This window comes from Leptonotus elevatus, chromosome 15 (assembly GCF_054856555.1).
Source record: "Leptonotus elevatus isolate MCC_2025b chromosome 15, RoL_Lele_1.0, whole genome shotgun sequence".
Taxonomy (NCBI): domain Eukaryota; kingdom Metazoa; phylum Chordata; class Actinopteri; order Syngnathiformes; family Syngnathidae; genus Leptonotus; species Leptonotus elevatus.
The window spans coordinates 16146662-16170540 of record NC_141253.1 but is presented as its reverse complement, the minus strand read 5'-3'; the positions used below and the strand labels follow the sequence as shown (position 1 = coordinate 16170540).

The 23879-nt window shown below is 37.3% G+C and overlaps 1 protein-coding gene across 9 annotated transcripts in view; it reads right to left on the bottom strand.

Moving 5' to 3' along the window:
- cacna1bb (calcium channel, voltage-dependent, N type, alpha 1B subunit, b) overlaps positions 1 to 23879 on the bottom strand; it is a 173467-nt gene that overhangs the window by 62584 nt on the left and 87004 nt on the right. For 8 of the 9 annotated variants that reach the window (XM_086096608.1, XM_086096607.1, XM_086096606.1 and 5 more), the window contains exons 9-16: positions 15448 to 15551; positions 13369 to 13484; positions 13201 to 13290; positions 7655 to 7744; positions 5870 to 6091; positions 5657 to 5769; positions 5416 to 5528; positions 3922 to 4053 (exon numbers count right to left, since the gene is read on the bottom strand). In XM_086096608.1, the coding sequence (XP_085952734.1) occupies positions 3922 to 4053; positions 5416 to 5528; positions 5657 to 5769; positions 5870 to 6091; positions 7655 to 7744; positions 13201 to 13290; positions 13369 to 13484; positions 15448 to 15551 (980 nt within the window). Of the gene's footprint in view, positions 1 to 3921; positions 4054 to 5415; positions 5529 to 5656; positions 5770 to 5869; positions 6092 to 7654; positions 7745 to 13200; positions 13291 to 13368; positions 13485 to 15447; positions 15552 to 19453; positions 20829 to 23879 lie in introns of those variants that run through there. The other variant, XM_086096613.1, reaches the window with a different exon arrangement.

Genomic DNA, 23879 nt, shown 5'->3' with positions numbered 1-23879 from the left:
ATATGCACCAATCTTCAAAATGATTGCATTGTTGGAATTCCACCTATTTTGTGAAAATTGACCCAGTAGTTCCTGAGTTAAAGGTTCAAAGAAATGTGGCTACACACTTTTTTGCCAAAAATGTCCAAAACCAGCGGGCTGTAGCTCCCAAACCCCTGCTCCCATTGACCTAAAATTTGAGATTTGCTGCCATCACTATCAACAAGTACACCACGTTTCATTAAAATCAAAATCGGCTTGGTTAGAATTTTACATTTTTGGGGGGTAATTTAGAACGACCCAAAAATGTATTTTATAGCATTTAAATAAAATACAAATATGGGTCTTCGTCAAAGGGGTCTTACTCAAACAGACCTGATTTAATAAAATACAATTTTATAAAAACAAAGCCTTTTCTTTTTTTTATAAATGTGGATGTTTGAATTACAATTTTAATCTTATTTTGTAATGTTGATGTGCAAAAATACATAAAATTGACTGATTCTTCAGGTTTTAATAGACAGGTAAGTTTTATTGTGTTGTGCATTTTAATAAAAAACAATGGGATTAACTGCAAATTGGGTCAATTTTAACTATTTAAGTTATTGTTTTAAGTCAAAGTTGGGTAAAAAAATATATATAACCCAATGTTTTAACCCAATTAGTTGTATTACGTTAACCATATAACTTGGGTATAAATGGAATAACCCAATTATTGCATTGATTTGACCAAATATGTTGTATTCATTTAACCTTAAAAATTGAGTCAAAACTGAATAACCCAATTTTTGGGGGGCTCAAAATGACCCAAGTAAGAGTCTGACCTTTTTTAACTTAGTAATTGGGTCAAATGTAACCCAAATTGGGTTAATTTTGACCCAACTGTTTTCAGTGTGTACTATAATCTTTATCGATACCCATTTCTTTTTTCAAGATTCATGAAATTGGTACTGGGAAATTTATGAAATGTGAAAGAATGCCCTCCCTCGCAGAACCAATAAACATGGGGTGAAAGCCTGGATCTTATTGTTTGGCTTACAATTCAAGTGCAGTAATAACACAACTACTTTGACTATAAATAAAACATTTTAAAGTTCATTTTTTATCCCTTTAAAAAATTATCTTGTCTCTCTACTGACATGAGACCACAGACAAATAAGCGTACATGCTAGGGTGATATGTCAGAGTGGAGGTTTGTGCCTTGCTTAAGAACATGTCAGCAGTGCACATGATATTTGGAAAAGCACACTCTCTGCATTGGCAAATAAATAACTTAATACAGCTTACAAAAAAATACATTTTCAAAGGCTGTCAATACATTGAAAAGAGCAAAACAAGATTTTTTTGTTTTGTTTTGTTACAGTCATTACAGTAAAGGCTGCATATTTCGTCAAAGCTTATCGCAAACAGACGTGATGTCCTTTGAGTCTCAGCAAGGAGACGGTCCACAGCCTCAAGCTGTTTATCTTTTAATTCAAAATTTTACCAAGACATGTTTGCTGTGTTGGGAGCAAGAATATAATCTATGAACAAAAAATAAATTCAGGATACATAAAGCAATTTATTTTCCTTTGAACATGCCATCACATTTTGTTGAGGGTTGGGATCTTTTTACATGAGGAATTGTCTGCCTGAGGATGTCAGGGTTTGCTTTGCTCATGATATAACAAAACATCCTCCTTCCTAAAAGACTGACTCTTGCACTTTTCATTTAACTAAGCTTAGCGTGATTATTTTGCTCCTGAAAGTTAAAACAAACCTTGTTTGTAGCCATTTTGTTTGTAACGTGTTGCCTGATGCGCACTGCTGGCTGAAAGCACTGTGTGGACGTCAGACTCATCTCACACTTGTCCATCACAAGAGACTGATGCGGTGCTAATGATGGCGTAGACTGATATAAGGCTCAGTGCCATGGCAACAGCCTGCTGCTTTCAAGGCAGCCAGACGTGGTGTTTGTGAGGGTTGTCAGTCCAAGGAGAACTGAGTATAATTGAAACGCTGCTTTACACATACTTGAGATGTAAATACTACACTAACACAGCAAAAGCAGTATGTGGCAACGTACACACTAGTGAGTGACCACCTGGCAATATTGTAGTAATTTTCTATTATGTATCTGTCCGTCTAACATCCGGTTGCAAATGTTGATCCTCCTTATTTAATTAATGAAGAACACCCGCCCCCCCCCCCCCAAAAAAAAAAAACAACAACTAGATTTATGAACCACACATTTAAAAGTCACCTTCGAGTAATTTTGCTTTTTTTTTTTAGCTGTCACACTTGGTTACACGTGGTGAAAGGAACCCATAAAAAACAACATGGAATATTTTCATCAAGACAGTGGGCCATTGCTCTTTGCTGCTTTTAGTCTTTTTCCTACTTACAGTGCATCACTTAAAAGGATGTTATGCATTATGTTGCTTCTCTAAAAGGTCAATCTAATGGCACAAAGACGTATTTGTCTGCCACTGATGATAACCATGCATGAAAATCAAACAAAACAAATCAAGAGGTTCTAGACTACAGGCAAATTGGTCTGGGAAAGACCCGCTATGCATACTGAAAAGGTCTATGGGTGAGTAAGGGAAGATTTTGAAAAACATGTCCTTCTTTTTTATAGCATGCCTCGTCTTTTACATTCATATTCCGAAAACCAAATATTGACAAACTGTAACCAGAAAGATAGACTCTTAAATTCTTGACAGTATGAAAAGAAGCAGCTAAATGCCAGCAGCCAAAACTGACACCACACAAGAGATGAAATATTTTATATATATATATATATATATATAGCAAGAAGTAGATTACACTCTGAACTGGTCACCAGCCAATCACATGGCACATGTAGATGAACAAACTTTGAAAATGATAGCCAATTTAGAGTCTTGCAATTTAATTAACAGCCAGTCCAGGTTGTGAGAAAGAACAACATAATCACTTGAAAATAATCTCCAACATGCATGTTAGGTTCATTGAAGACTCTCAATTGTCTTTCGGTGTGACCCTAATGTGGACAAGCAGTTTAGAAAATAGGGATGAATGGACTAGTCACGTCTATTTTGATTGTATCTGGTTGATGGAGAGAAGCTATGAACATCAGAATGTCAAGAAAATTATTTGATGAAGATCAGTAAATAAGAAACAAATAAATGAAAATAAATTAAACCTGTCAAACAAGTTATGTGAAAATCATCACCTCAACGCTTCAGTGTGCAGCTTTTGAGCTGTCACCTTTTGATTTTAAGTGCTTTAGAAGGAAGGAAACGGTTGACTTGTTTACAACCAGCTTACCTCATCATCTGTCAGCTCATAGTTCTTTATTGTTATACTTCATTGAACTAATGATGCCATTCTCCCAAGATCAGCAATATCCTTTCAGAATGTAATACGTTTAGAGCCAAATAAAACAACAAGCAGTAAAACAACAAGAAATTGTTTGAGGGAAGAATTGGGTTTTAAAGCATTCTTTCTAATTAAACTACTAAAATCACTTGCCACTGTTGCAAAAACTGCGACCATTTAGTATAAAAAAAACATATAAAAGCAGAGTATTGAGGAGTAAATGCCAGCGGGATTATAAAATGCTCCCATCATTAGAAAGCATGGGACCCTTGCTGAGATTGATATCAAAGCGCCACAGTCACTGCTGCTACATTGCCAGCTTCCTGCTGCGCCAACATGTCTGTCGGCAGTGCCACGCAGGGACACTGGCTGCACACAAGAAGAAGGGTCAGCTGGAGAAATGGATTGTGGGGAATTTGTGTGTGTGTGTGCGTGCGTGCGTGCGTGCGTGCGTGCGTGCCATGGAGCAAAGAGTGAGCTAATTGTAACTCAAGAGGAGCCAAGCACAATCTGTGTACGTATGAAATCAAGTTCTGGATGAGAATGAGAAGACAGATCAGTCAGGCTGTATGAGTGGGACAGGTTTAGGATATTACTCACTGTCCTCCAAAGAGCTGCATGCCCAGCAGAGCGAACACAACGATGAACAGGAAGAGGAGGAAAAGCAAACTGATGATTGACTTCATAGAATTAAGAAGGGAGACCACAAGGTTCCTCAGGGAGTTCCAATACCTTAGAAGACACACAACAAGAAGAACAATTACTAAAGGAATTAAACAAAGCTGTACCTTCGAAATAGCTGCACAAAATGTCATCATAACTGAGATGTACTGACCAAAAATGGAAGAGCACATCATTTTCTTGAGTAGCAAATTGGCTAAAACGAACACCAGATTACCAGACTCGAGTCATATTGTGTCACAGCATTGTCACATCTATTGTCACAGAGGAACGTTGATTTGCCACTTGGCCGCACACACTCATGTTTATGAATGACATTGTATATAGGAGGCGGGCATGTGTCGTGTTTAAAGCCTTCAAAAGCACACGGAATTGTTTATTAACCAGCTATTGAGCATTAGATGAACCTGTTAAGCAGCCAGCAAAGCCCAACCAGACAGAGTATTTGTTACTTCACTGCTGGCCTCTCAAACTGTCCCAGCGGCATGCGAAGGGAGTTTGGCCACTTGCACACCATAGAGGACTTGAAAATACTCAAGCTAGCTTAGCACTAGCAGGACGGATTTAAAATTGGTCCAATAGGATAAGAGGTTCAGAAAATGGATTGATGTGTAGCTGGCTGGAAGAACACTCTTCTGCTGTTTGACAAGATAAAAGTTGTTTTAAACTAAAGGTTGATTGTGCGTTGTCGTTAGCATGTTGGTATTGACAATAAAAACAAGTCACAAGTCAAAATGGCGGTCAACTCGGTGAAAGGAAGCTCTTCACTCATTGAACAACATTGGACATTGGATCGTTGTAATTGATTTTTGTGGAATATTTTGATTTCAAAATGTGATCAAATATTGTTCGACTACTGTAACAATCTGACTGGTTTGTATGCTAGTCATAGGCAAAAGCAATACAATATGCCATTTGTTTTCACCGTATAAAGGAAGAATTTGCATTGTATTGCATTGCGGAAACATCAGAAATGCCGAATGTTCGAAATTGTCAATACTCAATAGTTTTTTTTAAAAAGTGGACAATATATGTTGTGGATAAAGCACTATAAAAGTCTTCATTTGCCGTTATGAAAAAATTGGATATGAATTTTTTTTTGACTATGACATGTTTCTCGGCACATCTCAATTAGTAACCTTTTCGATTTGATTCGGTATTCAGTGGTAACGGTAAACAAACAATTTTGGGAACAAGTCCAGGCTCTACTCCTTTGCATAGAGGTGTCTGTCGGGTTTATGTAATCTTGGAGGAGTCGTGCACATTTTTCATTTTCGCTTCGCCTTTGGTTCTCATTGCACCGCAATCATTCTTCATACAGATTAGGTAACATTATGCTACAAAATGTAACATATTGTGTAATGAGACTGTGATGACGTTGATGCAATTGTATATTTGCGGCAAGAAACTTACTTAGTGACTTTGAAGATTCTTAGTAGTCTCAGAGCCCTTAACACGCTGATACCAAATGATGCTCCGGGTTTGATCATGTCCCAGATCACCTCAAAAATACTTCCCACAATCACCTAGATGTTAGAAAAGAGGGAATAGGGCACCAGTTTCTTACTTTCACCAAGAGGATTAGTAAAGAAGCACTCTCTCGCTTAAGACCTTATTATTGATTTGCACCGGTGTTGGAAAAACATCAATTTACCCCAAAATCAAAGCAGTTAAAGGAGGAATGGAAATAATTTCTTGGTCCAAGGCCATACATCTTCAAAGTCATCTCCGTCAGAAACAAACCCAGGAATACAAACTCCGCTGTGTCTGTTACAAACATGGACAACATAACATAAAATAAAATAGCTAAAAATGCCAATAAATGTTGACAGCTTTCATTTTGAGGCATACTGCATGTGTGACTTACACAGTGCCATTGTAAGCCAAGCGGGTTGATCGTAGTGGACGATGGCCACACACAGAGTGTTCAGACCAACCAAGCACAGAACGATCCAGTAGAAGCTCTGTGCTTTTACCATCCGCCGGATGAAGAAACGAATCCTCTTCTCCTTACGACGAAAATAAGACGAGCTGTCCATCTTAGTGCTGCTTTTCACACTGGCCCGACCGAAAGGAGAACCGGGAGGAGCTGAACAACATGACACAAAAGGGTTAATGCAATACTTTGACTTTCGTATTCTACTTAAGTGGCAGTGAGCTTCAAAAGATAGCAGTAGTACATTGTTTTTATTGCCTACAGTTTTTGTTGACAAGTGGTTTATATTTTTGCTACATGAATACCACAAGCACAGCTGTGCACACCACTTGTCTGATGCGATCCATCCTGTTTTTACTCTTTCTTTTGTTCGAATGTTTGAGGGCAGTTTGCAGAAACAGATATTTGTGAGTCCAAGACTGTTAAGATGACAACAAACACATGTGATATGAGATTTAAAATTTCAAAAGGGCCGAAAAAGGACAGCGGGGCAAAAGGAGAGTACAAATATAATTTGAGAGTTTATCAGGATCAGAGGCTTTTTTTTGCTCTTCCACAATAGTTTTGTTTTCTCTCTCTTTGTATTATGCGTGAATGTTTGAGGACGTTGAAACCAGCGAATGTGCTGTGGCTTGATACATAAGCAGACTCTGGCTGGTTTTGAGTTTTTGACTCACTTCCGCATTGCTGGAAAAACAATGAAGATTGAAATTAAACACTGGACTGATGAAGGACACACAGTACAGGTCTACAAGTAAGGGAGCACAGATAGGAGTACTCAAAATGAGTTTGACTACTACATGTCCTTGTCCACTCCTCTCCTTTCTCTTAGGGGGCTCCTCTGGCTAAAGTATGTATGACTGACATTTTTCCATTTTTTTGTATTTTGCTTTGGGGGATTCTGTGACAAAATCAGCAGATACAGCTGCAATGATCTCTGCTGAGTTTTATATCGACTAAAGATTACGTCAGGCCATCATGGTTTAGGAACAGGACTTAGTCATGGGATAAGAAAATGGGGACAAAAATAAACAGACAATAAGTGAATGTTCTTTCCTTCCTTCCTTTCAATTAGAGCTATCGGGTCAGTTGTGGTATAAGTAGTTTTGACTTGATACTGTATTTCTAATTAAATGAAAAATGGCAGGAGGAATTAAACTAGCAGGTATTTGTTGAAATAGATGCACTCTGGAAAGCATGGCTTGATGAAAGACTATATTTTAATATCCACCCTGCAGCATTATACACTATACACTCTGCGGGAAACATTTTAATAATACTGCACTAAAATAATTTCAATTATCATGTTTTTCCCCGGTTGCAACCCACAATAGATTACATGTTCTCCTTGCTTGTTACCGTGAAGACAATTCATTTCCAAATTCATAATTCTAATATGCTGCAGGTGATACTCCTGAAACAGTATTTTAATCAAACCGTCTAATTAAAAAGGTAATTGTACTTTTTTAGCCCTAACAGTGACACCGGATCCAGATGGTGTTGAAGCGCTTCTGTGACACTCACAGCTTTGGCAAGGCGGATATTTAACTATGTTTTATAGTGTTGATGTGACATGCCACCTTAACCCTATTCCGAGTCAGCCAGTATGGCTACATTAATTGTCAAAGACAGGCTTTTAAAAGAACCTCTCTTCTAAAGGTCAGCTCTGTGAAGAGACAGCATATGAGGGTCAGAGGTGATCTGCGTCAGGCTTACCAACAGAGGAGATGTCCGCGAATGGATCTTCTCCTTCTTCAGCACCGATCAGGTCGTTTTTACCCTTCTTGTTTTTGCTTCGTTTCAGGACTGTAAAGATCCACACAGACCAACAGAAACAGAAAAATAATCTGACTGTCTGTACTGCATTTTTTATCAACTGTACATCTCGGTGCATGTGTGTGTGCTTGTGTGGGGGAGGAAATTAATTACAAGTGTGAGTTAATGGGCAACTTTGATTAGAAGGGATTAATCTTGTTTTGAGGTTCTGTCTTCCTGCTAGCCTTAGAATGGAAAAACAATATGGATTTGAATTGGCATGTGACCTCCTCCACTTGGGGCTTACCTATCTCTCAATTCAGTCTAATAAACACCTGATGTTGAACATGATGTTTAGTTTGCCACTGGATCCAAATGATTAAAATGATGAAGTATTCCAGGAAGAGGTTAGAGCACCAACTTTATGCCCCAATTTCATTTGAACATAATGTTTCTGAAGGGAAACTTATATCATCTATTTATATAACACATTTCATGGTTAAAAAGCAACACAAGGTGCTTTGCAAAAACAGTAAAGTAATAATAATAATAATAATAATAATAATAATAATAATAATAATAATAATAATAATAATAATAATAATAATAATAATAATAATAATAATCCATCCATCCATCCATCCATCCATCCATCCATCCATCTTCTACCGCTTATCCATGGTCAGGTCGCGGGGGCAGCAGCTGTAGACTTCCCTCTCCCCAGCCACTTCAACCAGCTCCTCCGGCGGGATCCCAAGTCTCCAACGCGGAGGAGTAGCGGCTCGAGTCCCTCCCGGATGACCAAGCTTCTCACCCTATCTCTAAGGGAGAGCCTGGACACCCTGCAGAGGAAACTCATTTCGGCCGCTTGTATCCAGGATCTTGTTCTTTCGGTCACGACCCACAGCTCGTGACCATAGGTGAGGGTAGGGACGTAGATCGATTGGTAAACCGAGAGCTTCGCCTTTCGGCTCAGCTCCTCCTTCACCACAACGGACCGATACAGAGTCTGCATCACTGCAGACGCTGCACCGATCCGCCTGGGAGATCCATCCTGCCCTCACTTGTGAACAAGACTCCAAGATACTTGAACTCCTCCACTTGGGGAAGGATCTCATCCCCGACCCGGAGAGAGCACGCCACACTTTAATAATAATAATAATAATAATAATAATAATAATAATAATAATAATAATAATAATAATAATAATAATAATAACAACAATAATAATAATAATAATAATAATAATAATAATAATAATAATAATAATAACAACAACAACTCATAGATGCAGTGGCGGCACGGTGGCGACTGGTTAGCACGTCCGCCTCCCAGTGCAGAGTGAAACGTGAAATGTGGAAATATTGGACATCAGATCAAACCAAGATAGCAAAAAACAACACTGACACAATACAAATAAATAAAACCATACCAAGAAAAAAAGTAATGTTAAATCAAACTTGAGTAACCTAAAACTGCTAAATTGGCTAAATAAGGATAAAACTAAGTAAACACTTTAAAAAATACAATAAAAACGGAGCCTCATTTTAGGTATTATTTCTCAAACAACACAGCGTGACATCTCCCAACAAATTCACAAAACAGCATTTGCATAATTTTTTGTAATTCTACATTTTAGAAATAATGTCAAGGCAAGTTTGTCTTCATTGAAGATGTTAAAACATTGAACTCCAGCCAAGAAAATGTGCCAACATTTACATTAAACATTGTAAAGGTAATTTATGTAACCCAATAGTCCTTTTTTTCCCCAGCAATGTTTTTATTTATTTATTATTGTCTCCTTGATGCCTTGAAATAACAAAAAGACTCCAGAAAACCATGGTCTCTATTATTCATAGACCACCTGACCAGTAAGTCATGTGAATGTGAGTAGTTATGTAATTAAATATTACATAGTCAACATGAATGTCCTACGTATTTACTGTAATATAAGATGTGTTTAATGTATTTTGAAAGAAATAACAAAAAAGAAAAAACAGTGTGAACCAAGAGGTAACGTTTTCTTTAGCTGTTGTGGTGAATATCAAATAATAAACTCTAACAATATGTCGATCAATAACCCATTTAAAATAGAATAGAGGATAAATCCTTAATTTCCCCCCGTCTAAGGTTTAGGGATATCGTAAGCCAATTGCAAAATAATTGCCGTTTTTACTTCAGTATTTATAACTGTCATCCATATTTTATGTAACAACATCTGAGAGAATTTTCTACAGTGAGCTACTCAGACACCTAAATCCACTGCATGCAAGTCAAGAAGAAATAAGACAACTCAGTTCAGTCAATGGGTACACAAGACAGTAATATAATAAGGTTTTTTCTTTTTAAAATGCTTCAAATCAAATTTACCAGTCAAATAACTTGTGCTGATTGCATGTTCTCCTCGTGCTTTCTTGTATGTTCCTCCAAGTTTTAACAGTGGACTTTGGGGGAGAAGCAGGTACACTCTGGACTGGTTGCCAACTAATCCCAGGACACCCAGACACCGTTCACTCAATTTCACATTATTTAAATGAACGTGAAATTCAGTTTTTTTTAAGATGTGTTGGGAAGTTGGAGTACGTGTAGAAAACACTCGCAAGCATAATGAGAACATGAAATCTTCACCTTTCACTTCAAACATTGAAACTGTGAGGCAAACCAGCGCAGCCCTCCCTCTCTCAGTTCCGCCAAACTGCACACTTACCAACACCGGGTCTAACTTGGCTCCACGCATAGTGCTGATCTTCATGAAAATAAAGTCTAAATTGTTCAAAAGTGTGAATGTGAGTGTGAATTATTGTTTGGCTATACGTGTCCTGTGATTGGCTAGCAACCAGTCCAGGGTGCCAAAGGCAGCTAATCCTAATGGATGTGATGGATAAAACTGCACTTACATGTTATTCGCCAAAATATTTTAAGAGGGATGTTTTCCCATGTTAAACTGCACTTTCCTGCTATTAATGATTACCATAACACTCATTTTCATTTCTATCATTTTGTACACATACCATACATAGAAAGTGTTGGGGCTTGTTATACAGTATTCCCATGACTAAAATAGCATCCATATTTGACTGACTGGCTCACTCAAACTTGGTTTAGGTACTGCAGCAAACTGTAATGAGGAAATTGAAAGTCATTACTGTAGATATGCAGGTTGCTCTCTTTACTGTGCAATAATGAGCCACCGCCAAACCTCCCAAGCAGCTTTGGGTTCACTGTGACATTTATTCTTTGCCTGCATGTCTACAGAACACGCTTTTGGATGAATGCAAACTATGCCTTTGTGTAAAATGCAAGGATGAAAACAAGAATTTGCCCTCATGGATTTATTGTGCAACACTTTTATCCTCACTCACTATTTTACCTCTAGTCTCTGTTGTACTAGAAATATTTGATAGTGTGAACAAAATGTTGCATGCAACAGGATAACACAGTGTTCCATATTATTAATTAATCACTTGCTGATTTTGTTCATTTTCATAAACAGACAGAAAAATTGACACCAATGTATTTTTTAAACATCAAACTGTGACATTCGCCTCTATTTTAAGGGTATTTTAATGAACAGAACCACCATGATGACAGTATTTTAGTGTAAAATTGTTCAAAATAAAGTTTTATGAATAATGAGCAATTAATAGTTTACAAATTTAAAGGATGTAAAGAACGTGTCTTTTTAATTATACTGTATTTTGATGAAAAACATGATGATGGCCCCATGCTTGCTGACGTCACAGCCTTGTTGCCACTCACCAAACATCTAGAGCTCCATTCATCTTGACCATCTAAAATAACATCAGTGAATAAAATCATTTGAAAATGAGTCTTGATGTATTCCTGAGCCCCACTGCAAAGTATTCTCCCTGTGAAAATGAGTTAGGGGTGGCCAGATTACAGCTTGAGGCATGTTTGCATTGCGTAATAAACATGTCAACAAAATGAGTTCATATTGCCTATTTCTGCATTCAGTGGCTTTGGTTTATTTGCACTTTCATTTTATTCACCATATATAATAGGAATAATTTATGCTATGTTACCTTTTTACCATTTCTTATAACATATTAAGATGATTACAAAATCAAATTGTAAAAGATAATACTGTATTAGTTACAGTATACAGTTGAATGGCAGGTTTGGGTAAGCTCAGGAATGAGTTGTGCTTCCTGCATGTTTAATGACCGTTGTAGGACAAACCTGAAAACTATATTGCAGGGGTGTCCTAACTTTTTCCTCCCAGAAAAATAGAAGCATAAGGGGCACTCTGGAATTCTTCTCCTTTAAATTACTTAAAAATGGGAAAAATCACTCTACCAAGCATTTCCACATTGTTTATAAACTGTAGTTATAATAATAATAATAATAATAATAATAATAATAATAATAATAATGTTAAAAGCTATTCCATCACAACTTTCTTAGGTCATGAGCACATTTTGGGAAAGGGTGTGTCGGGGGGCATCTCCCGCAACCCTGTGTGACCCATTAGAAAAGATCTGCCCTTGCATTATGTTGATTTCCACAATGAGAAACAAAACAAGAGAATCTGTGGTAATATGATATTTTTTAGGATGATTAATTCGTTTTGTGTATCAATATCATTAGCGCTATCAGTACTTGTGCATTGATGCCAACTCAAGAGTGAGTACTTGTACACGTAGTGGTATTGGTCGGGGGGAAAAAGTTGTATCCAGCGTCCCTAAAAAATACCAATGTAATTGCAAAAATGTTTTTCTTTATCATTGTGTAGATTCTCAGTCATCCAAGGTCATAGCTGTTTTTGAATTTGTAGACTGTGATAAATGGTATTTGGAGTATAGGATGTGGACCGCTAACAAATGGAAAAAAGTGGCCCCTAGGCCGTATTTTGGACACACCTGCTATATTGTGTTCATGCCTGGAAGAAAATGTTGTAATTGATGGTAAATTGCAACCTTTATCAGCTATTTTGCCTTGATGGCATTGCTTATTTTGGATAATTTTGGTCTTTTTTTTCTGGCTTGGGCCTTCCTGGGTGAAGTTTGCATGTTCTCCCTGTGCTTGCGTAGGTTTTCTCCGGGTAAAACCACATTCCAAAGACATGCACGGCAGGTTAATTGAACACTCCAAATTGTCCATAGGTGTGATTGTGAGTGTGGATGGTTGTTCGTCTCTGTGTGCCCTGCGTTCGGCTGGCAACCAGTTCAGGGTGTACCCCGCCTACTGCCCGAAGCCAGCTGGGATAAACTCCAGCACCCCTGCTACCCTTGTGAGGTCAAGCGGTTAAGAAAATGGATGGATGGTCTTTTTTCTACTGCCATCTACCTACATTGTACATGTGTAGTGCAGTTATTTTCGCCAAGTCATCTTTTTTTTCTCTTTTTTTCACTTGATCGTGACTGCCGTGTGAATGCCAAACAAAAATGAGCCACAATATATATATTTTTGTCCCAGAAACAAAATGTTCCTGGTAACTTTGATGTGAAAGCACCTCAAGTAAAGTATTTTGCAGCGTTGCTGTCACCTGGCAAATTCTGTTTCCTCTTGTACCACGCACCATCAAGAGGTGACTTCTCCTCGGCAATCTCATCCTCCTCCTCCAGCAACACCTCCTCTGCAGAATGAACAAAAGTTAAGTTTTCATTATTTTGGAGGATTTAATAATTAGCACAGGTTGAGGGATGGGGCCAACCGGCTTTGCAGATCCATTCGAGGTATCCCGTGAGCTCTCTCTCAATTTGTTGCTGCCTTCGAAGCTTCAGGAACTCCTGTCTCTTCTCCACACGCTCTCTCTCTTTGGCAAACTCTCTGTGGAAATGAAAAATTGACAAAAAAATAACATTTGATGATTCTTCTTTTATTGAGTTCACAATACCCTGCTGTGCATGTTGATCACATCAGTTTGTTTTTACCTTGCACCTGATTGAAAAAGGACATCCCTATCAAGCTGTACAAGTCAGAAAAAAAACCGATAAAACAAAATAAGTCATTAATAATGCTGTAAATATGGCAGCTGTTGATGACAAAGTAATTGAAACCGACCCTAGTTTTATGGGTATTGTGGTAATATTCTATTGAAGATTTTTTTTGGAAGGGGGGGTTCTCATTCAATGTACAGAAAAAAGAAATTGCTGTGCGAAGCCAAGTCAAATTTTCAGTGTGTTGATAATGAAAGGGATGATATATAAATGGCTCTAATCCTGCGCGGCGTGTTGCGCATCACTGCCGAAGCAGAGTTAGATGAGCACAGGCTGGCGGGTCTGCAAGATGGAGCTCTGCGCTGCTGAGGGAGAGCTTACAGCCGACTTTAATCATGGCCAATCAAAGTGGCTGCTCTCATTCCCTCTAAATGCTTTAAATTTGAGTGTTGACATGGTGGAGCACACCTCCATGTCATGAAGTGGGCATTTGGGGACCAAACAACCCCCCTGATTTGTGTTTGTCTGTTTGTATGCCTCCATCATAGTTGTGCCACCCAGTGGGTCATATTTTGATAAATAAAATATGTTGCATAAGGTTTCCATGATTTTGTGTCACCAAATTACCACTCAACCAGGCGTATCTCCAAGACACTTCTTCTTCTGCATCAGTCTGTCAAATTGGCGGAAACACGAGAGGTGAGCCCTTTGCTAATATGAAATCAGGATCCAGCGGCATTTGCACCACAGCGCAGATGCGCTTTCTCCAAAAATAGAGCCCAAGATGTAAAAAATATGAGAAAAGGTGCTGATTTTTTTTTTTCAGCATCTCAGGATGCATGTTAATAATGTGACTTGACAGTGTTTTTATATATATATAATATATATGTTAGCACAGCACGCCAACCATACAGCCACACTGACATGCCTTCAATTGTATGCTGTGCAGTCTGACATTTTGTAGCAATGATTCTATACAAGTCACCTTGCAGTGTGATATGCAATGATCCTGCAAGATTGCTGTTATCACCTAAAAACAACCACACAAAATTGAAGGATAGCAAGTGCAACTGGATTACAGTGAAGAGAAGACCTTGTGATTTAACTCACTTTTAACAGTGTCATCGTCAATACAGTATGTTCACAACACCACATCTTTGTAAGGCAATTTTTTTAAGTCATGTGAGTCAAGCCAGTAGAGGTCTAAATGCATTAAAGCAATCAATCAATAATGGTAGAAGAATGCAAAAGAGCTTGTATGTTTTCTGGAAATGTCAAAACGCTTTCTCAGCGGGGTTCTTATACGGAAGAGGATTAGGGCCGGTAAAGAGAGAGAAAAAAAGTTTGGCAGGGTTCTCACTTTATTCTCAGAATTCTCACTTTAAAGTGGGAATTCTGACTTTAAAGTGAGAATTCTCACTTTATTCTCACTGTAACCACAGAATTCTGACTTTAAAGTGAGAATTGTCACAATTCCCTATAAGGGATTAGTTGAATGATTGATGCGTGTAAATGTTTTTTACAAAATGTGTAAATGTATTTTTTTTTAATGATCATTATAAAAGTATGTAATGTGGTAGAGTAAGGCAGCAATAATAATAATAAAAACATAACTTCCAATTAAAAATACCTCGGATAAGAATTTTGATTCTGAGCCAAAATGTACAAGATACAGAAATGGAAGGGGAAATGTGTTTCTTTTTTATCTATATATATTTATTTTTTTTCTACTGTGGCACACATTGCCAAATTGCCTACCACCAATATTGTAAAAGCCTATCAGTTCTTCATTAGTTGCCAAAGTCATTGCTGCATATCCCTTTTTGTTCATCCAGTACTGTAAACTGACTTACCCCGATAGGACACCAAGCACCAAGTTGAGCATGAAGAAAGAGCCAATGATGATGAGAGGGATAAAGTAGAGCCAATTCCACGTGTTTCCAGCCACATCGTTGGTCTGCATATACAAAATAGATAACAAGACCATTTTTAGGAGTTTGTGATGTGGTCCACTGTCATCGTGTTTAAATGCGTCACTTCGGTCAGAGTAATCTTGAACATCACTTCTTTCTGTGAAATAAGCACAATATCTTTGTTGAAGCTGAGCCACCTACAGTAATTAAATGGGAAGTCAAACTTAAACATTTCTTGAGAATAATATTTTCTATGTGACCTCACGAGTCTAAACATAAAATTCTGATTAATATTAATTCCATTAAATATGGAATAAGAGTTATTAAGCAAATTTGTATTTGTAATTTGTATCCATCTCAGGGGACGGCCATTTTGCCACTTGCTGTCGACTGAAGATGACATCAATGTTGCTCAGGGCTCAGGCAACGACCAATCACAGCTCACCTGTTTTCTGAAGCTGAGCTGTGATTGGTTGTTACCTTAGACAACCAATCACAGCTTACCTGTTTTCTGAAGCTGAGCAGTGATTGGTTGTTACCTAAGACGTGAGCAACATTGATGTCATCTTCAGTCGACAGCAAGTGGCAAAATGGCCGCCCCCTGAGATGGTTAAAAATAGCTGGATTTTGCTGCTTAACTCATATTCCACTAATGCAATATTAACCAGAATACCATATTTAGACCAGTGGGGCTACATAGAACATATTATTGTCCCCCCAAAAATGGGGTTGACTTCCTCTTTAAGTAATTTGACATATTTTCTTAATAATTCAGTGGAACAAATTAAAGTTGTTTGCATCTTTCATTTTTGTCACCCTTTAAATCTTTGCATAATGGACTCTATAGATATGTTTATATGAGTAAGGAGAGAAAAAGGAACGACAAGAAGGCATCATACTGTACGTCATATCTGAACGTAGGGTGTGAGCCAGTATTCGGTGTCACAAACAGCCTCTGGCATCAACAACTGTGATTCTGTCAGCATCTAATTGGTGTGCATGCATGCATCTGTGCACACATACACATTTGTTGCAAACCCTTTCAACTTCATTTTCATTTGATTCCTTTTGTTTAAATATCAGGAAAAAAATGCTTTATAATCTAGATGCAAATGTGAACCATTTCCTGTCTGTGTTCAGGGTGTACAACACTTGACTAGCAATGTTTCCTGCTCTACCGACAAAATCAAAACCTAGAGGACAGAATCAATGCCCCATTTTATTGAGCAGTACACAAAAGAAAAAGAGTGGGTGAAAAACAAAGGGCAAAAGTAGCATCTGCGCCATTTAAACGGATTTGGGCTAATGAGCTGAGTCTCCTTTTAAGTGCTGGGGCTGCGGAGTCGTCGTACACACTGTGCTACCAACCGAGAGGAACATACAGGGCATTTGGCGAAGGAGCCCACTGGCGATACATGTTGTTCATTACAAAACTGCTCATGCACTATGTTGCCATAGGCAAGGTACTTCAAATGACCCCATATGTGCTTTACGCACAACACGAGGACAGAAGTAAACATCTTGAGATATTTTTGCTAACACAAAATACAACTTTGTGCCAAGAACACAGAACAATGCATAGCTTAGGTGTCAATTGTGGCATGTACCATTCAGGACCCCAAATGGTTAGCCCTAATGTAAATCATTATTACTGAAAGTAATCATATCTATTTTGGGCTTGACTTTTCAGATCATTTGAAAATATCATCTACTGTTTTGTCTATATGGCTTTTTCTTGTTCGGGCCGCAGGGGTTATGATCTGTGATTTTGTTTAGCGTTTGGTTTGGGGTTAGACTTTGCATTTTGGTCATTAGTTGGATGTGTTATCTAGAGCTCCGTATTTGTCTTCTTTTGTCTCCACCTGCTCTCGTCAGCCCTGCTACTCTTGTTTCAGCCAATTAGCTCTCTCCAGTCACTCGCGTCTTATTCAGGTGTGCCTTGTTGTCTTGTCAGTCTGCTTGTGTTTTGTTCCAGGTTTTTGTTCACCTTGATTGTGATGATTGTCATCTGTCGCATGTCATTGACTCTTTCATCTGTGAGGGTGAGTGGTCAAATCAATAAAATGGTGCAAAATCAACAACCAAGACATAAATACAGTCAAGGCAAGGGAGATGTTCATAGATTTCAGAAAATGCAGGAGAATGTTCAAAATTTCCTTGCGACAAGCAAATACATTAAAACTGTTGACAAATGTTTGCCGAATGTTGCGGCGTTGGACAAACCCTGACAAGAAATTTACATTAGCTACCTTTGCAAACATTTGGCCCTTATTTTTTTTTCTTTCTCGAAGGAATAACATGAAGCCTGACTTGGTTAGGAGTGTTTTGTAAATGATGGCAATACTTGACAACACCATTTGATATTTTAAATAGCAAAAAAAGTCACAAATTAAGAATGCCATGTTACAGACGTATTATTATATATACACAGCATTATGGGTTCAAAGCGAAAACATGGCTATGCGACACCCGCTACATTTCCTACAGGTGGGCCAAATTTTATTGTTTGCTGTGTACGTTTATCTAATAATTTAAGAAATGACATTAGATGTGAGGATTCCGGGTTATTTTGGGAGCAAGGAAGTGTTTTCCGAAACATGCTCACAACAAGTTGGCTGAACTTTAATTAATGATGCGCATCGGGGCTGGACTGGCACAAAAAAAATTGGTACTGGCATTTTGACTTTTAGACCGGCCAGCCTGCCTGGTCTATATTGTAAATGGATTACTTGGTGCTTCCTCTAAATTGTGGGCCAGTCTTTTGAGGTTAAATGGAGGAAAATAATAATTAATAAATAGGACCGCATGGGCCCCAATAAACCCCGGCATACCAGGCATCTGCCCTGAATGCCAGATGGCTAGTCCAGCCATGTTGTCAAGATGAGTCTTTCCAATTAGATCATGGGCGAATGGGTCAGAACTTGTCGGACGCATGTTGTCGCAGCAAAAACAAAAATGTCCAAACATGCTACACTTTTATAAATAGTTTTCCATAATAATAAATAATTTTCCAACCTTTTTCTAAATGAATTATTTCAACTCAACTCAATCTCTAATAGTTTCCACATCAAAAACAAATATAACATGAATACGTATACATACAACGACCACAGTCAAAAATATATGCTTCTCCAGTTCACAGACCTTCCCTCTCATTATCCAGCGCAAATTCCTTTTTGGGCGCACATGCACACACACACACACACACACACACACACACACACACACACACACACACACACATACTTGCCTCTGTGTATTATGAGGACATTTTTTCCAAACCGGTTTAATTGTGTATTACAGGGACACCCCTTTCTGCTAATGCCAGAGAGATGGGACTTGCACCCAAAATTTTTTTTTGGGGTTGTCCAGGAGAATTTCACTTCAAAACTTGAAAAAACTCAACACACGAAAAAAAGAAAAACCTGAAAAAATCCGTAATTGTGAGGACATAGATAATGACCTAAATAAGCCACGCCCATTGCAAAAATGGTAATTATGAGGACCAACTCACATTACAAGGACAAAGTTTACACAACACACAGCAACCATGTCACTGAAGTGATTTGAAAGTTCTGGCATTCTGACTTTACACAAACTAAAATGGCATTGATGTGTAATGACTTACCTGATATAAGGACACATTGTTGTACATAACAATACTGTGAAATGCAAAGTCATACCTGATCTGTCCTAAAATTGTAAGTTTTAACATGGTGCTCATGTTACAACTTACAATTTTAGGACAGACTGAAACTGGTATGTTAATAAAACTGCTTCTTATGTGAACAGGTTATCTAGGTCAAACACAGCTTTGTAATGGATAAGCTCGACATGAAACCAGATGCAAAAGAGTCAGTGAACATTGAACATTTTATTCTTTAAAACATGACTACCTCTCATCTTAAAGGATGAGCAGTTTTCTCATAGCTCATTCCTGAAATACCTTCGGATTTCTGAATTTCTGAAACAGGTTCAATGTAGGAAGTGTCCGAAGTACTGTGAGAATCTGGAACATATTCCTCTGCTAACGAATCCTCACTTGAACTGGATACATCAGCAACCTAATTTTTTAAACGAAAACAATTATTACATACATACATACATACACATATTGTCGCTGTTCTGTGAAAAACACTTCCACCATAGGAGCTACCGGAGAGCAGCCCGCGACCTAAAAATGGAAACGTGTTTTTCACAGGACAGCAATGATATCCATATATACAGTAGATGCACACATACTTATGCATATATACAGTGGCTCTAAAATTAACCTGCCATATGCGGGTTAAAATTCATTTTGGCGGGTGGTCATAAATATTTACTAGCTTTACTTCGCTGTTACTTAGTGATGTTACACTCGAAGTAGAAGCTTGAGAAAAGTGTCGAGCGCTCGCGGCAGAAGTAGCTCCCGCCATTGATGGGCTAATGTGCTAAAGTTAATTTACCAAAGGTCTTCATCATCAAGCAGTTTTGCATTTTTTTTAAACGGGATATGTGCCAGATGCTGGAGCAAACTAGAAAAGCATTTAGAATCTAAAGTTTGTGCACATACTAAAGATTATTATAAATCTAGTCACATTTATTCGAAAGATGAGATGAAGCATTTAACAAGAGGGATAGTTAATATGCTTAATCTATGGCATTGCCCCTAAAACAGATATTGTGTGATACAGTCCTTCAGTTACAGTAGACTTTTCTATTTTACCGAGTCAGACAGTCGTTAAGATTGAGACAATTGCTCAACATTTAGCTGCTTGCAACTAAAGATAAAGGTATAAACATGGGTCATAATTTATCCTCTTGACTAAATTATATTCATTCAATGAAAATGCCTGCACTATTAATTCTGGTTGCGTGAAACAAAGATCCATTGCAGATACAAATAACACAGAAGATAAAATACCCATCATGCCAGTCCATTCTAGTGCAGCGAAAGGTCCAAAACATAAAGCACATTTATCCAAGCTTGATACAAGTAAATTAACTACCTGATGTTTACACTTCTGTTTAAAAAAATAAAATAAAATTGATAGCGAGTTCATCTCTAAAATCCACCATAAATAAATTAATGGGAACAAAAGATCACTACAGTGCATAATCCAAATCACCAAACTGCCAACAAATCTTCAATTTGAGATATTTTTAATGTTGACTTGTAGGAATTTTAGTCCCATACAAGCTTATTGTTGGATACAATATTTTGAACGTCTTGGCAATACACATTGCATAAAAAATTGTTGTGATTATATTTGTTAGTTATATAGTTCAGCCCTAGCATCTACTCTACACTCTTCACTCCTAACGTCTTGCTTCTGAAAACTGATTTCAACATCAATATTCAAAAAGAAATCTCGTCACCTGGTCAACTTGGTCTGTGACAGCTACGTCTTCAGCTATGTCTTCAGGTTGTGCTTCAGTTGAAACCTGGTACACATGAAGAGAAAAATACATATAAAATTAAATTCTTAGTAACACGACTGTACCTGTGCATTTACACAGTTACAGTACATACAGAACAATTAATAGGTTAAAGTATTGTAAATGCAAACTCATTTTATTTGCCATTACAAAAATAAATAAATAAATCCTTCTGCACTACAGGTTTGTGTAAATTGGTGACGTCTATTTTTCACAATGAAACAAAAACAAGAAAATACACAGTCCTCAGAGAATCCATACCTGACCAGAGTATGAATTGTATAATAACTCCAAGCCCTCAAAACTTATTTTACAGTCACGGTGTATGAATACACTGTCCTCAGTGTCAGTTATTGACAACTATAACATTGTGAGGACTAAGTATCTGTGAGGGCTGCACAGTATTGACAAAACATGCGACATGGGTGTTTTATACAGTAATGGAGATTATTTCGACATTGAACATGGACCTAAAAAAAAAGGATCTATCTATAGCTATATATTTTTATAATCCAATGAAAAAAAATACACGATAATCCGGAAAAATAAACATGCTCATTGTGATCTAATCTTATCCAATTAAGTTATTTTTTGTTAGTAATGCCCCTCGATACGTTTCTCGTATGGCGATGCGCAATTAAGGTAGTCTCTGATTGGTCAAAGTCAGACTAAAGTATACAATCCAATATTCATTTGTTGCTTGTCTTTGCAATACACATATTGCATGAGCCATTCGTGCGACAAGATATTTTTTTATATATTGTGCCAACGTCTTGCTTCTGAAAAATGTATTTCAACGTCAACATTCAAAAAGAAATCTCGTCACCTGGTCAACTTGGTCTGTGACAGCTACGTCTTCAGTTATGTCTTCAGGTTGTGCTTCAGTTGAAACCTGGTACACATGAAGAGAAAAATACATATAAAATTCAATTCTTAGTAACACACAAGTCTGTACCTGTGCATTTACACAGTTACAGTACATACAGAACAATGAATAGGTTAAAGTATTGTGAATGCAAACACATTTTATTTGCCATTTCAAAAATAAATAATCCGTCAGCACTAATGGTTAGTGTAAATTGGTGATGTCTATTTTTCACAATGAAACAATTAATAGAAAATACACAGTCCTCAGAGTGTCCATACCTGACCAGAGTATGAATTATGAGGACTGTATGTGTAACTCCAAGCCCTGAAAACTTATTTTACATTCGCAGTGTGTAAATACACTGTCCTCAGAGTGTCAGTTATTCACAACTACGACATTGTGAGGACTATGCACCTGCGAGGGCTGCACAGTATTGACAAAACATGCGACATGGGTGTTTTATACAGTGATGGAGATTATTTCGACATGGACCTAAAAAAAAAGATCTATCTATATCTATATATTTTTATAATCCAATGAAAAAAAAATACACGTTAATGCGGAAAAATAAGCATGCTCATTGTGATCTAATCTTATCCAATTAAGTTATTTTTTGTTAGTAATGCCCCTCGATACGTTTCTCGTATGGCGATGCGCAATTAAGGTAGTCTCTGATTGGTCAAAGTCAGACTAAAGTATACAATCCAATATTCATTTGTTGCTTGTCTTTGCAATACACATATTGCATGAGCCATTCGTGCGACAAGATCTTTTTTTTTTTATAAATTGTGCAACGTCTTGCTTCTGAAAAATGTATTTCAACATCAACATTCAAAAAGAAATCTTGTCACCTGGTCAACTTGGTCTGTGACAGCTATGTCTTTAGCTATGTCTTCAGGTTGTGCTTCAGTTGAAACCTGGTACACATGAAGAGAAAAATACATATAAAATTAAATTCTTAGTAACACGACTGTACCTGTGCATTTACACAGTTACAGTACATAAAGAACAATGAATAGGTTAAAGTATTGGGAATGCAAACACATTTTATTTGCCATTTCAAAAATAAATAATCCGTCAGCACTAGTGGTTTGTGTAAATTGGTGACGTCTATTTTTCACAATGAAACAATCAATAGAAAATACAGTCCTCAGAGTGTCCATACCAGAGTATGAATTATGAGGACTGTATGTGTAACTCCAAACCCCTGAAAACTTATTTTACATTCGCAGTGTGTAAATACACTGTCCTCAGAGTGTCAGTTATTCACAACTACGACATTGTGAGGACTATGCACCTGTGATGGCTGCACAGTATTGACAAAACATGCGACATGGGTGTTTTATACAGTGATGGAGATTAAACATTTAACACGGACCTAAAAAAAAGATCTATACATATACTGTATATATACACATACATACATATACATATATACATACATACATACTCTATATATACAGTATATATATATATCTATATCTCTATCTCTATATATATATATATATATATACACATATATATATATATATATATATATATATATATATATATACACATACATACATACACACACACATGCATACAGATATAGATGTATAGATATATATACTGTATATAGAGAGAGAGAGACATAGAGAGACAGATATATAGATATAGATAGATAGATATAGAGATAAAGATAGAGATAGAGAGATCTTTATAATCCAAAGAAAGAAATGCACGTTAATGCGGAAAAATAAGCATGCTCATTGTGATCTAGTCTTATCCAAATGTTATATTTTGTTAGTAATGCTCCTCAATACAATTCTCTTGTATGGCGATGCGCAATTAAGGTAGTCTCTGATTGGTCAAAATCAGACTAAAGTATACAATCCAATATTCATTTGTTGCAATACACATATAACATGAGCCATTCGTGCGACAAGATATTTTTTTTTATAAATTGTGCAACATCTTGCTTCTGAAAAATGGATTTCAACATCAACATTCAAAAAGAAATCTCGTCACCTGGTCAACTTGGTCTGTGACAGCTACGTCTTCAGCTATGTCTTCAGGTTGTGCTTCAGTTGAAACCTGGTAC